Genomic DNA, 18138 nt, shown 5'->3' on the forward strand with positions numbered 1-18138 from the left:
AAGGAAGATGAAGCTAACCGCTCCAATTCGAGGTGTTTATCTTAATACGATTAGCATTATCTAAGATTCCGAGAAGAAATATGAAATGCTATATCAGTTATAAAATAGTATAAGTAATTCTCTCATAACACAGTCGCTAGGAGAATGATTTCCTAAGAAACCAAAATCACCTGTTATATTATACACAGCGATGCTTGATGGTCAAGCAATAGAGAATGCAAGGGCCATTAAGTATTTAGGTAGTGCGATACATAAGGATAGAAGTTTAGAGGACGAAGAGCATGAAAGGTTACAGGAGGAGAAAAAAAGTTCCTGGTTCAGTGAAAGGAATGATAAGGAACAGGGAAGTGAATATGGAAATTGGAAAAAAAAAAATGTTGCATCACGGTGTTATGATCCTAACTCTAACGTTTGGAAGGAAAGCTTGGGCCTGCTGGAAGGGAACAAGTCAAGAATGGCAGTAGTACAGTAGAAGTAAGCTATTCGAATGGATCATGCGGAGTAACATGGAGAGACAGATAGACAAATGAAGAAGTTAAGGAACATTGATAAAGATGTGACTGAAAGCATTAGAAAAACTACTCTGAGATGGTTTGCTCATGTCAGGAGGACGAAGAATGACTGACTGACAAGAAGAGTGCATGGAAGTAAGGTAGAGAGAGGGCACAGATGGGACGGGGAAACAAAGGATGAGTTGGAGGGATGCAGTCGAGAGATACATGAGAGGGACGGGAGGTAAGCACAGGGTGGCATGGAGGCTTTGTATGTAATCACCTTTCTCGGAATTAAGGCGTCTAGCTATGGATAGTTATATAGATTTTAATTTAGCATAGATAACATTTTACCATATAACTATCTCACTCAGACGTACAACCACTACAACAGACTTCTTTCATGCCACAGCCATACAGCTCTATGCAGGCGTGAAGCAAAGTGGGACCAGGTAACATCTCCAATTGTTAAGTGATGTTCCTCAGTTCTAAGATCCCTCAGGGCCCTGCAAAACACGGTTTGAACGTGCGTGGCAAAGTGCCTGCCCACATTTCATGCACGGAAGCTAGTTACTACAATAAGTATGGAACATATTACGTTTGTTACACTGTTCCTCGACTAATGGTGTAATTAAACTCAATTTCTTGCAAAATACAGTATACCTTAAGATACGGGAGACATGAGTACTTGCACTCAATCACACCACACCCGCCTGGAACTTGGAATTTGGATCAACATCATTATCAGAATCCTTATCAGCCAGACCTAATTTCCCACCCAAAGATAGAGTGAAGTAGAGTCCAAACAACCTGGAAAAAAACAAAACGAGATACTGACCAAAGTTTACTCGCTGGGATGAGGAACACCCATTCTCTCACCATTCAAGTCGCTAGAATCCTAACTCTACCTGATAGGTCAAAAAAAAATATTCCGCACTTAAATTCGCACTCACCTGTCTGACCGAGTCAGTTCGACGACTGCCATGCTAAAAAGGGGTGCCAAACCACGATCATACACTCCTTCGCACAAAATTCACGGCCAATTCAATCACCTGTCAATTTGTAGCAGTTTACCCATTTATCAACTTGCGAATTATATTTCTCAATGCACTTTTACGTGCTGTGAATATGGTATGCAAATTCCGGAGTTCGTAAGTTGGTAAAGGAGTATACCGCTACAAAATAGGGATGATAATAATATACATGAACAAAATAGCTTGTCAGAAATATATGCCACCGTTTACTCATAAGGTGACGTCTATAGTGCCCTTAGTTTAAGGATGCGTTACAGGGTAAACCAAAAATATCCTCTCACTGTTGCACAAGGCGGTAATCAAACCCGTAACACATCAGCTGCGTGTTTAACCCTTAACAGCTCAACCATACCAGCGTCCAAAAGTGTAAATCTAATCTCTTTGGAGGACTGCCTTGTTCTAAAAATATATATGATCTTTCACGTTTTTGTCTTATGGACTGTTCGGGCGGAAGGTGTTTTAGTATAGACACCCATACACTAATGCGATATCAATTATTAAATTTATATACAGTAGGGCCAACAGTCAAAATGTTTGTATTTGTTGATTCCCCTTATATAATCTAATTCGAGGGTTCCTCAGCCATTACATTTATACTTCATGATCCATTGAAACGTTAGCTTGCAGCATACTCCATGATTAGTACTTACAAATTGCAAATAATATTTTACTTTGTGTCGAATAACAAATCGTCTTTAAACATGAATCGTGAAAGTATAGATTTGTGAAACATATTAAGACACAGATATTTATAATGTGTGTGGCCGTTTACTTGAGTAGACTTGTCACGATAGGTGATTAGATGAGTGTGGGTGTACTTAAAGAGTGAAGTGGGTTGAGTAATACTGGCCGAGTGGAAGCATGGTGAATTTAGAGAATACAAAAATAACCGTGTATTTATGACTTATACTAATCACTGAATTGATTCTTAGAAGCTATTTTTTGTATATATATATATATATATATATATATATATATATATATATATATATATATATATATATATATATATATATATATATATATATATATAGCCATTTCGACCTTATATTAGCTTTAACAGTGAAATGCAGGTTTACTACAGGTTTTGAAATATACTGACTCGGATCATTATTACTGCACTGAGATACGAGAATGCGTAAGCATAGTCATATCTCAGTTGTATCTGACTTAGGTTAAATTATATTTGGTGAATATACAAACATTCATTTTCGAACGGATCATGAAATTTTATATTCTCCTAGATGTTAATAGAATGACAAATGTGAACTTGAAACATACAACATAATGCTAATTTAACGATCTGATCATTTATTTTAAGAAGAGGCTTTGGTAAAAACGTATAAAAGATACAATACATTCGATGAGAGAGAAAGAGAGAGAGAGAGAGAGAGAGAGAGAGGGGGGGGGGAGTATGATGTGATTTGGGACCTCGTTGTTGTTGTGATGGAGGCGAGTCTATGGGAGGGACTTACAGACGCGAGACGAGAGACAGAGAGAGAGAGGGTGGGGAGGGCAAGACTTGATATATGGAGGGGGGGGGGAGTGCAAAGTAATATTACCAACACAATGCACAATTCTCTGTCAGGTGGGTGTGCCGATACAATTTGTCTGCGACAGTACTGGCATATATGTTGGCTTTGTTGATGAGACTGAAAACTTGTTTTTCACCCATCCCATGAAAAATTGGCGAAGACGACTCCTAATGAGGACCTGTGGCAACTCGATTCTTTTGCCTGAACATCCTTCCACCGAGATAACGAAAGGAGCCTCTTTTGTGTAGGATTCCAGTAAAGTTTTTGGAGCTTCAGCAGATACAACAAAAGCGTGTATATAAAACCAACAAACCCTGGATTTTGTCTTACTGCAAGAACTGATTGGCCCCAGCGGTGCACGAATTCCACAGTCAGGGCCCATGTCAGGAGGGCCTCCACATACTCGAGTGGTTCTGGCGCCCCTCACCGAGGAATGGAATGAGCCACTCAGGTCCTTGCAATCACCAGGTATTTCAACCGAAGTATTAATAGGATGGTGAAAAGTGAAATAGGAAAATGGTGCCAACAAACCGAAAATAGACCAAATCAAGGTGGGCAATGAAAGAAAAAATAAAATACAAAGCCCTCATGCGTCTTGAACACAAAAAAGAAGAAAGATTAATGAAACAAATTATCAAACGATGTGTTTTCCAGCCAGGCCCCGAGACACCCTCCACTTCGTCATTTATTATACGAGTAAAAAAAAAAACAAAAAAAACTTACACATAAAAAAAAAAAAAACAACCATCGGACCTGGAGAAGAGTCATCTTAACTATCAATATGCTTCCAAACCAGGGAACTGTGAGTCTCTCTCCTTTTCGTACATGGAATATTCAGCTACCAAACTTAGCTGAAAAACAACACTTCACTTGTTCTCTCTCTCTCTCTCTCTCTCTCTCTCTCTCTCTCTCTCTCTCTCTCTCTCTCTCTCTCTCTCTCTCTCTCTCTCTCATTAGATATTGTATTCATCTCGAGTAGGACAGTTTGATGTCACGTTGTTGCTAGCACTCTATGTCGATAATTTCGCTCCGAATTTTCACAGAAAATTGCGCCACTCATCTGAAGCAATGATGCCAATATATTGAAGAAGATGTATAGGAAATTCTTATTTCATAATGAGGAAATGTTTATTCCATATTGAGGAAATGCTTATTTCATAATGAGGAAAATCTTGTTCCATAATGAGGAAATGCTTATTCCATATTGAGGAAGGTGTATAGGAAATTCTTATTCCAAGTCGACCCCAGTGCTAGCAGCCCTAAACACTGGTGTGAAACTGCCCTATATTCCCCTTCACTAAGCTGGGGTTCACGGTGGCAGGTGGGGGCGCCCATCATCCACTAAGGTGACGTAGTGCCGCCTACTTCTTCATTTATGTCTCATTCTTTTTCTTTGTCTGGCTTCCTCTCTTCCTGTTTCTCCCATCCTTCCTGTCATTGTTTATGACTGGTCTCTACACTTCAAGTGCATCTACACTGAGTGATACACCTAATGATTGCCTGTAACTTAGGTCACTTTTTACAACGCTGCGTGGTCACCGTACGGCCAAATAACGGGTGACGGAGCCTACTGTGGCGCCCCTGTTGACTGAGTGAAGAAACGCAGATGCGGCGCCCACCCCGGAACCAAACCTCCACACTAATCCCCGCGTCCTGCTGTGGTAAGATGTTGAAAGATGCATGGCAACATCGATTAACTGCACGGGACTACCCTGCAGCAGCAACTGTTTGCCTGTGGTTGATGGGTCTGCTGGTGTCAGACAGACCGGGGTAGCACAACAACCCTGCGGCTCAGGCATTTTAACCTTTGTTTTTGATGATATTTTTACATAGCGTAACAATGATCCCATCTTAATAGGCATTTGTATACGTCACGGAGTTTCCAGTGCAGTGGAAATCAACTTCTCATCAATTAAATTACCAAATAGTTGATGGTGTTGTGAGTGGGAGTAACACGCGACGATCTTCCTTAAATGCAAATGTTTGACTCCTTGAGGCGGGAGAACGTTTTCACATTTCAGTGCCATCAGGAATGAAGCCTCGTCAGCTACCTTGCCTCAGACACTTCATATGATGTAATGTGGAATTGGTATTTTAATACTATCCTTTACTATGTGCTTTCCTTAGTTCTTTGGTGAAAGTCAGAGTCGTATTAACAACGGTGCCCGGGGAACCCTGGCCGGGGGTCCTGGGTTCATGAGGGCCCTTGAACTTGCAAATGTATGTTGTAATAAGAAATATAAAGCAGACGTGCAGTTTTTTTTCCTGTGAATTCAGGGAAAACATGGAAAGTGCATATCAAATTCTGCGATATTTATGTCGATTTCTTTGAAATCTATGTGCTCACAACCCACTATTTCTGATCATATGTATTTTGGGGAAGGGGACTGACCTGCCCTAAGAATCACCTGGACGTCACGCTACCTGAATATCACATTTCAGATGAGAGTCGATTGTTCAACATGTACTAAGTTATCAAAGTCATATCTGGCTTCCTTTGGTATTTCTCAGAATGTTAAACTTGGTGAGGAGGGATGGTCCACCCCCCCTGAAAATCATGGTTGGAAGATTGTATAAACTGGAAGGCGTTTGGAGTAACCTGACGAACTCATCTGGGACGTTTCATTCAAATCCTCCTCGTATTTATGATATTTTTAAATCATTGGACGGGACTGTCCTTCCCAAGAATCATCGGTAGGATGGTGCTCCCCATGTATTGCATTACGGATGAAATCCCATTGTAAAATTTGTACTAGGATATCAAAGCCATCTCTAGCCCCCTTTCCCAACTTCTGCGATTTTTAAAATTTGGTGAGGGGGCTGACCCCCCTAAAAATAATGGTAGAGAACTTTACATATTTGAAGATATCAAGGAACCAGACGAACTAACCTGAGAAGCTACGATGAAATCCATGGACTCACTTTCCCAGATTTCTGATCGTTTTTAATTTTGGGAGGCAGGCTAACCTCCTAAAAATCATTAGGCGGGTTCACGCTCGGCAAATACGGTATTACAGATGAGAATCTATTCTGCAACATGTGCTATGACATCAACCCCCCCTCCTCATATACACATACTGTCTGCCTCAAGGTTAACAGTATAGGGTAGGCTGCTGAATATGATACAAACCTGCTTCACAGGACTGATAATGGCAACAACATCAAGAACAACAACAATAACAACAACAGCAACAAGAACAACAACAGCATCAACAATAACAAAAACAATAGTAATAATAATATTATTAATTGTTATTATTATTATTATTATTATTATTATAACTAGAACACCGTCAAACTGTCCATGGACAATTTTGATGAAAAACTTCCCATAGCCATTGCCTACTAGAAGCCGAGCTACTGTATAAAGGAATTTTGAGGTCAAGGTCACTGATTTTGTGCATTTCATCTTAGGTCATCACAGTCAATACGTCCGCCAAGTTTGGTGGCTCTAGTTTTAATCCTTCATGGAAAATTAGGTGACATCCGGAATAACTGGAAAGTCACGGTTATTGATCCTGTGCATGTCATCGTATGTCATCACAGTCTATAAGTCAACCAAGTTTTGTGGTTCTGGATTTAATTCTTTATGGAAAATTAGGTGACGTCTTGAATATCGGGAAATGTCCCAATTTTTTACCTCAGGCGAGGTTAGGGTCACTGATCTTGTGCATATCATCGTAGGTCGTCACAGTCTATAAGTCCTCCATGTTTGGTGGCTCTAGCTTTAACCCTTCATGGAATATTAGGTGATAATCAGAATATCCTGAAAAGTCTCACTTTTTAACCCCAGGCGGTCTCACAGAATAATCAACCGATTAAAACCATACTCCCTTATGCCCTCTGTCCGCCTTAAGGCTATTTTGTAGTAGCATTTCAGCTTCCTAGCTTAAGCAGTTTTTGAGATACCGTGGCCAACTCACATTTCGGTGTCCCAGATAACATCCAAAGATCTGGTCGACTGATTACCGCCATTTTTAGCCAAGAGATGCAGACAGCTGGCTAACTAAGCTGACCACGGTTGTCGGCTCTAGGCCAAACAACATTTGAAGTACAGCAGTTTTTATAATAATAATAATAATAATAATAATCTATCTATCTATCTATCTATATTGCCAGACGCCTCAATCCCGTTTGGGGTGGCCACAAACAAATCGCCTCCAAGTCGCCCTGTCCCCCGCCATTTTACTGCCCTGCTCCCAACTCACACCTCCCTCTCTCATATACCTCTCCACCCCATCCCTCCATCTCATCCTCGGCCTCCCCTTCCCTCTTCCCCCCTCCACCTCACTCACATACACTCTCTTCGTCAGTCTTTCACCCTCCATCCTCTCCATATAGCCAAATCACCTCAGTGTGTTCCTCATAACGCTTCCTATCACATAATAATAATAATAATAATAATAATAATAATAGTAATAATAATAACTAGAAATCTGAAACTGCTGACTCAATATTCAAAGAACTCCACATTTCAGATGGACCTACTTTTATCACTGTAGACCTAATATTGAGGGACTTTTGGTATGACTCAAAATTTTCTGAGGATTTTGATCCGCGACCTTGAGATCAAGGTCAAGGTCAGTCATATTATGCAGGCCATCTTCGCTCATGACCCACTGCATTTCCACCAAGTTTGGCCAAAATCGGCCAAATGCTTTCTGTTTTAGCACTTCTCAGGCATGAGGCGGATATTTTGATTTTTATTAGTGTCTCAAAAAACATTTGTCGGATCTCGGTATCAATAACCAGGCGCACTAGTATATGTTGACGACTACATACTGGAACATTTGCAAAGAATCGATTCAGTAGTTTTTGCTGAGCAAAGGAACAAAAACTGAAAAAATAGCATAGAAGGCGCTAGTGTTAGGAAAAAAATTTTGTGCCAAAAGAAGCCTGCAACTAAAATACATCACTTCCGAAATTTTCAAGTCTCTATCTCGGACGGCCTTGGAATGCCAGCCTACTAGATCTTCCCCCTCCTGCCCCTCCCCCCCCCAAAAAAAAGAAATAATATCTACTAAATCCGCAAGAATTCCGCAGAATGTGGAGTACTAATAAGACTGAGAAAGATATGAATACTTCCCACAGGGATATAGAAAGGTTTAATAATTATATGTAATATTAATCATGATGATGGTGGTTATGATGATAATGATATTCGTAATTTAAATTTTCCAGCCCATTTTATTGCAACAAAAATGTTGAATATATGCAAAACTATATGGTATAAGGACATAATATACTCTATATTAGTAAGGTACTGAAAATCATACATTTTGGTAATTCTCAGTCCGTGCTATGTTTATGTCGATGTATGAATGCTATCGAGCACACCTCTCCCAACACGTGACACGGAGCAGAAATACCACATGCCAGCAGTCACTTGTTCAGAATCGTGGTGTTCATTTTTGATCGCCATGTGTACCTGTCTGGGTGTGTTGTTTGGGAGCTGCTCGGGGTGATGCTCGCTGATTCATATTTATCACTGGACCTTCTGTCTTTACTGAGCTTCGTGTGCACCGGATGAATAGATTCCATGGCTTGGGGTTATGGTGTTTACAAAATGCGAATTTTAGGAACTGCAAATATCTATCAGTCTTCTTAAGCATTGAATTTGTAAACTTGTGATATTTATCACAATCTGTAGAGTTTTTTTCTGGACTGAAGTGTCAATTACTATGGTAATGAGTGGCGAAAGTGTAAGGGCTGTTGTTACCCATTAAAAAAATAGTATTCATCTGTACTTTTAACAAATTAAAAGTTACTTTTTTCATCCCTTTCAAAATGCAAACTAAAATTAGAAAAAAAGGCTTGTCTCACTGTAGTACCTCGCCTGCTGTTTTTAGACCTACAACTAAAGGACGAAACTCACCTGGTTTTAGTGCCTTGTATGCTGAGGCTTATACACCTGCAACTGACCATCTAAACAAAGAGAACTTATCTGTCTGAATCACCTCCTTCCACTGAGAACGATCAAACTTGTGGGATTACCTCTGAAGATTTGCTTCCCAGTTTTCTACTGTAAAATCTAATTCTGTTTATTTTCCTTAATATGTGTCTGGCTTTGGCCATTGGTTTCACAACCTAGAGACCCAGCAGTCTTCCTACATGACACACTCTTCTACGTGTCACCACCGGGTCGCTAACATTTACAGTCCATTTTGTATATATACATGCTAGGGCTGTTTCATACAGGACTGGTGCTGGTATTAGCTGGGGTGTTTTTACAAGTCGCCGGGTCCTGAATTTCATGCCGGAGAGAGGTAAGTGAGCTTCCATTTAACTACCATTACCTTATGCTGACAAGGAAATCTTGGCTGTGTAAACATTAAACAGTCTTCTCAGCAATCCCTTCCTGCGCCTGCAAATTTGGCGAGAGGAAATGACCAGCGCCAATGAATCACATGCAGACAACGTTGTGACAGCTTAACAGCAAACATCCTCTCACTTAAAATAGGACCGAAAGTGTAACACAGCTCTCTCCCAGTAAGGTATCCACTAGTCGTATGGAGTCTGTAAGAATTACTTAAATTCCTGATGGAATATTTACGGGGTAACTTCTCACACTATGGTAGATCAGGAAAGTCTGCTTGAACGACATTAAAATTCTAAACTTGTTCTCTGCCCAACCCTGATTCGAACCTGGGTCCGCTGAGACTTCAGGAATTCTGAACCATTAAATAACTACTGTTACGTGAAATTTACGATGCATCTCTCTTTCATGAAAAAGTAGAGAGGTGGTGTTAAAGCGTGGGGAGGGGGGAGTTCCCCTTAAATCGTCCTAGGGCCTAGACTACATTGATGCAGCACTGGTGATAGTAATTCAGATACAGAAGTGTCCAGCGTTTGCAGTCAGCGGCAAGTAATCAAAAGACAGAGGCCACGCAATCATCAGAAATTGTGTAAGCATGAGGCATTCTTTGAGAAAATCGGGAGTCTAAAATTTTTGAGTCAGGTAGACGAAGCCGATGGTCATTATTTTTGTACGAAATTTATGTGTGTGTGCCTGTGTCGAAAACTCAAATCTCAGAAAGTATTGATTGGAGAAGGAAAAGTTATTAATAAATTTGTTTAGAGTCACAACTGGAGTTCAGATGTCACTCCACCAGCACTGGCAGTCATCCAGGATGGATACATATGTCAAGTTTTCATCCAACAGTATTATTACAGTCTACCTGGCTCACAGGTGACGGATAGTCTTGTTAATAGTCTTTAATTTCAAGTAAGTTAAGTTTTTTTTTTTCCCTCTTCTCTTGGTAAATATTACTTTCTCGCTTATAATTACCCCGCACTTAATCTTATTTTTTGAAAATTACCCTACCGCCTTACAGGTCCACAAAATATGGACTGAATTACTGTATCATATATGTAAGGTAATTACCGAACGGTTGGCAATACTACCCCCTCAGGGTGATATCTTGCCACACACCTCTAGCAAAATGATGTTTGGTAACATACGTCTCATGGGGCGATATTGGTGCTGTCATACCAGAAAGGGTTAGACATTAACAAACAATCGATTTCAGGTGGCTGCAGTGTTGCTGGGTCAAACCATGGATGACAGGAAAGTGTCTATGCCGTGGGCAAGGGTGTGGTTGATGTTCTGGTGGCTGGTGGTGGAGATCCTGGCTGTTGTCTACACTGGCAACCTGGTGGCCGTGCTCACTATCCCTGCCTACCCCAGCCGTATCCAGACAATACAAGAACTGGCCACGTCCCATTACATGTGAGATCCTTCACTCTTGCTGTCTCCACTAACTTTTTTTTCTCTCAGTAACTAAAATTTCCATAATCATACAATTCTAGATAGTTGCTGATGCAAAATCTTAATATCATCACAAGTAACAGATACTGTAGCTGTTAATCTAAACAGTACCCTCTGAGACAACATTAAGAAGTACCAAAATGTTTCCGGATTGTTAGCTGATGGGTGAACAGTATGAGATATGACAAAACGACAAGAAATGGTGTTAGATACTGCCTTACCGTAAATGTGCATGAACTTGTAACAGGCAAAATCAAAACAGTTCCCTCTAGAGTTGCTGAGGGAAAGGTGTGGCAACAGCTGCCCAACGCAACATATTAAAGGTAGATTTCCGTAACTGCTTGGAAAGACCGCTGGAGAGTGTGTGTCTGTGTGTTTGTGCACCTATAACATATTTCTTAAATGGATGATACAATAATATTTCTTCCTGGAAGAAATATTGTTATTCATGTAATATGCCACCCATATTACGTTTTTTTAATACTTCAGTGTTTATCTTTAAATGGTGTTTCAGGTTCTTCCCCCAAACCATAATCATATATAAAGTATAAATGTGTAATATGCCATAAACTTATAACTTGAACCTAATAAATATTGAGGTGTGTGTCATCAAGCGTTAAAGGCAAAGACAACATAAATAAGTCGTGGACGTACTTAGCCACGTATGCACACACTCACATTACCATTATGACACACCCACATTACATACTACCCGCCCCCCACCCCCACCACACGTATTGTCCCACGCCCACCCACACGCACAAACTGTATATGACATTATGTGTGTTGAATGACATCCTGCTTTGTATTCCGTTATTCCAAACGAGAATATGGATATAGAACTGTAACATTAATTGCATGTTCATCAACATTCCACACTGTTAGGCCGGCATTACTGAAACAAATGGATCAAGACTGTGACTGGTGCGTGAGAGCTGCAACGCTCCCACAATATGCTGCATCATAGATTTTGAGGGTTCATATAGGCTGTTTGTATTTTTCATAAGAAATGGTTGTTCATCAGTATGTTAACTTTAAGTATTAACGTAACTGGAGGAACAGGAACCTCTACAGTGTCACTATGACGCACCAGCATGGCTACGGGCACTGGGGGTGTCAGTGGCCACCTGCCCTCTGGTATCCACCACCGAACACATGATTACTTTTTACATTAACAAAATTATCACTGTGGATATGGCTACCTCATGACTATTACTGAGACGTAGACTATGCAAATAGGTATTGTTTATTGGTTAATGTCATCCGTAGTGTCAGCTGGTTATATATTGCACTTGTATTTTGACACAGTATTACATTTTTGGTAGACATGTTACATGCAACGTCATTGCTCATTAGTAGAAACAGATAATTTGTGTCTACTGATGGGCAGCTGAGGAGAGAGAGAGAGAGAGAGAGAGAGAGAGAGAGAGAGAGAGAGAGAGAGAGAGAGAGAGAGAGAGAGAGTCCAGGAAGTGGAGCAGGCTGCATGTTGTCCGATAACGAGGGGCGGGGTATCGTATGTTTGGTGTAATTAAAGGGTGTAATCGGTTTTCTATAAAGAATAAACGCAATAATAAAAACAAATAGATTTAGTATTATTAAGGATACAGGATATCATTGACACCTTAATAAATATACTCTAATGGTTAACAATGTATAATAGGTTGAGTAAAAGTCATGACCTCACCTAACCCCTTTTCCCTTCACCTGCCATGCTCCCGCTCACTCCCATACTCCCACGCCTTCCCCCTACATCCAGACATTTGTGGGTGAACTTGCCTACTGTTCCTGAACCACAGCTCATCATGTATCGTGGTTCACGCTACAAGACAAAAGAAGAATAATGTCACTTCTTTATAAATTGTATAGGGCACAGCTCATGATCCCAAACAATCACATTATATTTATTAACCTATAGCCTATCATAGCATAATACAATAGCCACACAATAATATAATACACACGCGCGCTGTTGCCACGTAGGCATATCTATCGACCAGGTGGACCAGTTGGAACTTTTGTTGACTGTATATACATTAGTTATATCTTCTTTGGTTAGATGATTAATAAAATGACTGCAAACTGCATAATATTTTAAATATATTATTCCAACATAATTTCTATACAAAATGTTTATAGGAAAGTAAATGGAAGAGTAACTTCAATTAAATCTTATAGGAGATAGGTTTAATTGATTATGCTCCTGATCATTATGCAAGTCTTAAATATTCAATAAGAGTGCTGTCGCCAATTGACAATAATGTAAATGAAAATTGCGTTCTAGGAAAACTACTGAATATGCAAAGAGAACCATACAGTTCAATGATGCTTCCATCACAATTCTCAAATCCCTTGAAACACTGTTTTAGTAATTAATCTTATACTCATCCTACTGCACTTCATATTGGTAGAGAAAGACCTATGTCCTGTGTTCTATATTACCCATAAATACATTTGGGGTTATTACTGGAGAAGGGTCAGGTCAGTAATGTGTGCCACTCTCAGTTCTCCGGAGTCACCCTAAGCCCAAACACATGAGAAGTGCTTTGCATAGGAAGGATAAAGAGGACTGTACGTGTCATCAGTGGCATAATAAATTGGAAAAAGTACAGCAAATCCAGCCTTTGTGAACCAGATTTTGCAAGGGTAGGAATGTGATTAATCGATGTTAGGTCCCACAAGAGACACCCCAGGTTTCTTAAGAGAATATGAGGGGCTGAGAAGTTTGATAATGAATATTAAGGGGTATTCTTGAGGATTATTTTGGAGCCTTTAAAGAACTAACATTTTAAGCAAAAAATTTTAAGATTTGTTTTACTTTGGTCACGAATAACACGTTAGAAACCAGTTGCGTCTCACCATCAACTTGTGAATGTTGAAATAGCTTTTGTGATGAATGGGTTGAGAAGCTGGTGGATAAGGGAAGGATGAAAACTGCGGCATATGAGTGAAATTAGATTAGAAATACACAGTAGGAGACCAAGGAAAAATAGGAGGAAGAGAGTTGATGAAAGGGCAGGATCCTGAGGAGAATCATCACTGACATCTACAGATGAAGAAATGCGGCAGTCACTGCAGCACTTAAAAAAAAACGGAAAGGAAGTCTGAGGTTAAGGCACGGACACAAGGACATGAACTGTAAGAATGCAGTGTAGAAAGTAATGATTTGTGTCAGATACTGTTGAAAGACTTTGATATGTCAAGTGCAATGGTTAAGATATCAACAAAGTCTCAAGAGGAGGAGGACTAAGAATGAGGAAAAATAGGAGACTGGCAGTTAACTGTCATTGGTGGGATCCATGCTGAGGATCAAAATGAAAATTGTGGGAAGAAAGGTGATTCATAATTTTTCTATTGAGGACATAGTCAAAGACTTTGGAAATCCAAACGATTAACACACAATGGCAGCAGTTACAGAACTGGGAAAGGTCGCCTATCTTTGAGTCGGGCAGAATGAAAGCAAAGGTATCAGAGAGTTGGAAGCGTACAAGTTGTTGGACAAACAGGAAAGAGTTTGATTCTGCAGTGTGACAGTATGGAAACAAAGTTCTTGATGACTGTAAAGGGATTCTTATCGGATCGTGCACTTTTTACATACTGAGACCAAGAAATTCAGCGAGAACGTTACCTGAAAAATAATAATAATAATTACATGCACGAGGAAGTCTGAGAAAACAAGAGACAAAGAAACAACAGAGGGAAGGGTAAAGGTCTAAGCAAGAAAGCCATTTTTGTCAAAGAAGGAAACAGAATGAAAGGAATGAGAGCAAGAAATGGGAGGGAAAGAAGGAACTGCAAAGTCACATGAGATGTTTTTCGCAATATGCCAGAAGGAGGTAAAGTAGTTTGAGTGAAAAGTTATCATATGTGGAGTGAAAAAAAAAAATTATATATATATATATATATAGTATATGAAGGTTTATATCCAAGGGTCGGTTGGGGTTTATTACTCACGTAATGCCACTCGGGGATGAGTGAGGCTGGTCACTCTCATCTTAAATGCCAGGACAAACTTTCCTAGCCTCGGGCTCCTAAGCTCCTCATGGGGCAACGTAGGATTAGATGATGGATATATATATATATATATATATATATATATATATATATATATATATATATATATATATATATATATATATATATATATAAAGCTGAAGAACTGATTTAGCTCAAATTAGGGAAGAAGCGTACACAGACTGTGACTCGGAGGTCTACTGGCGTTAGTACCGTTTGAAGGCCACCTCCTTGCTGTATGCAGCATAAGAACAAACATAATTAAGACTTTTTTTGCATATCTGTATGGATGAGAATAAGAAATGTCTACTGTTTTTACATGCCAAGGAAGATAACCCCTTAATGAGCTAACAACTCTTGGCCGATGAAACAACAATCATCCCAGTGAAAATCAAAAAGTACCGCCGTATGGTCTCCCAGTCAACAGCACCACAGGGACACATGTCATTCCTTGGAGCGTCCACAGGCCTTACTGGATCAGTGAAACAGCTTACTTCCTAATATTGTGATGGAAGAAGTCCAAAGGAAAATTAAGACTGACAGAACAGGTAGAAGGTTAAGGTTTAATATAGATCTTGCATTTTACGGCATTCTTTAAGACGGTCAGGGATATAGGTAGAGGACTGAACTGTGGATTGGAAAATGCAATGCACATCTACTCGTGAAACTTTTGTAAACAACCCCATATAGTTTCGGAGATACTGTGGTCGGTAATTGCTATTACGGTGGGAAACTGACAACTCATCTCCTTCGATGGAGTGAAGTCTGGGAATTGGGCCTTGGCATGATTTTTTTTTTTTTTAACTGATCTCATATTCTACAACGTTTATGTGGATGTAATCATACTGATGACAGCATAAATTATTGCTCAGTGTGGTATTAGCATTATTTTCCTAGCCGTAAAAATAAAAACATAATTAGCTTCGGCATTTGAGCGATGCGCTGGGTTGAGTGTGATCCCCTACTGAGTGTGCCATTTTAATGCTTTTTCTCATAAATACAACACCCTAGTTTGATGTAATAATTACAGTGACATTCTAACTTTTTGTTACCACTGTGGCAACTATTATTTACGTAATTGCGGTAGTAAAAGTACATTCAGTATGGATGCCGAGGTATTGGCTAGGTGGAGGACGTGTTCTCCAACCTCTATGTATTTATTTTTCCTTTTAATGTAGCTACAACAGTTAGTTTATGATCGAAAATGCGTATTATTTACTAAGCTATGGAAGTAAAATTACTCTTAGCCGTGGACGAAGGAAGAGGAGGGGGCACTGAATAAGGTGGCCGAAAACTTTCCTTATAGTGCATATTGAACTAAACGGTAAGGTTCGTGCACAATGATAAAAATCCAGGTGACAACTCGACTGTTCCATCTCCATACCCGCTACCTCGCACCTCTTGTCTCGGCCACAGTACACCACAGCACTGCCAATATCCTGCAACCACCACTTATTCCGTCACCTTTATCCTACCCTTCCCACTGGCCTTCCCCAACCGCACTTTCTATTCCCACATCATTAATTCCTCTACTTCACACCGCTCTTCAAGGCACATAACCAAGTTCACGATGATAAATGCGGTAGGAGGAAGAGGAATGACGAGGTAGTGAAGGAAACAAGGAGGAAGGGAAATGTGAGTCAAGGATGGAGGGTGGGGGTGCGGATGGGACTGCCAGTTCCTTCACATTTTTTTTTAATCTTTACTATGTCTAAATTATCATTATCGCATGATGTGTCTACTGTTTTTTCCCTAGTTTCTTAGCCAGTGCTATTCATTACCCTGCCTCAAATATGCCTGCTAAGCCCTAAGGTTTGTACTTAATGATAATTCTCCTTATGCAACACTTCTGTCCTCTCGCTTTACCCTCCACCGCCCCCCATCAATCAAGGCCACGACACGGCATCACCACGCCACACGACACGGCATCACCACGCCACACGACACGGCATCACCACGCCACACGACACGGCATCACCACGCCACACGACACGGCATCACCACGCCACACGACACGGCATCACCACGCCACACGACACGGCATCACCACGCCACACGACATGGCATCACCACGCCACACGACACGGCATCACCACGCCACACGACATGGCATCACCACGCCACACGACATGGCATCACCACGCCACACGACACGGCATCACCACGCCACACGACACGGCATCACCACGCCACAGGACATGGCATCCCCACGCCACAGGACACGGCATCACCACGCCACACGACATGGCATCACCACGCCACACGACATGGCATCACCACGCCACACGACATGGTATCACCACGCCACACGACACGACACGGCATCACCACGCCACACGACACGACACGGCATCACCACGCCACACGACACGACACGGCATCACCACGCCACACGACACAGCATCACCACGCCGTCACCAAGTCAAGGCCATGACACGGCATCATCAAGACATCACCCTACATTGCCCCCTCTCTACCCCTTACTTAGATCTCCAGCCAAACCCACATCTCCACCTCCTCTCCTGTTCCCCACACCCTTCATCCACGCACGCACAGTCGAGCCACATCACCAAAGATAGAGTGACAAAAGAGGGAGAAGGGGGAAGGAAGGGGGAGAGAGTTGAGGAAAGAAAGAGGAAGGGAGAACATGGCCAAGGACAAAGAGTGGGTGAGATGAGGATTGCCATTTCCTTTTTTTTTTTTTCCTAGGTATTAAGTGGCACACAATTACCACTTGATGTGTTACTGTTTTTCCTTGGTATGTCAACCACATTATACACCAGCCTACCTGAAATACTCGTTTGTCTACTTCCACTACCTTTCTCGGTCTATCCATCTATTGTTAGACGCCTTAATCCCGTAACAGGTGGTCACAAACAAATCGCCTCCATTTCGCCCTGTCCCCCGCCATTTCACTGCCCTCCCTCATCTCACCCCCACCTCTGTCATATACCTCTCCACTCCATTCCTCCATCTCATCCTCGGCCTCCCACTCCCTCTACCCCCATCCATCTCACATACGCTCTCCTCGTTAGTGAGGGCAGGGTGGCTCAGTGGTAGTGCGCCTGACTCAAGATCGAAGAGTTGACAGCTCGCTCCCCGCCCAGGCAGCTGCCCTTCTGGGAGAGGTAGCGCTCTCCTGTCACGTAGCGGTGGCTATATGATCGATCAAGATCTAGCCCGGGGAATTTCTTTCGCCAATTCCCCTCGTTAGTCTCTCGCTCTCCATCCTCTCCCGATGGCCAAATCGCCTCACTGTATTTCTCCTAACGCTTTCTATCACGTCCAGATCTGCA

At 41.2% G+C, this 18138-nt stretch overlaps 1 protein-coding gene across 1 annotated transcript in view; it reads left to right on the forward strand.

Annotated features, from left to right (window-relative positions):
- LOC145397967 (glutamate receptor ionotropic, delta-2-like) overlaps positions 1 to 18138 on the forward strand; it is a 185287-nt gene that overhangs the window by 97180 nt on the left and 69969 nt on the right. Inside the window, exon 3 of the mRNA XM_080270942.1 lies at positions 10590 to 10789. Within this exon, the coding sequence (XP_080127068.1) occupies positions 10590 to 10789 (200 nt within the window). The remainder of the gene's footprint in view (positions 1 to 10589; positions 10790 to 18138) is intronic.

The sequence above is a fragment of the Coenobita brevimanus genome, chromosome 44 (assembly GCF_032717465.1).
Source record: "Coenobita brevimanus isolate Jiangsu-jjx chromosome 44, ASM3271746v2, whole genome shotgun sequence".
Lineage (NCBI taxonomy): Eukaryota > Metazoa > Arthropoda > Malacostraca > Decapoda > Coenobitidae > Coenobita > Coenobita brevimanus.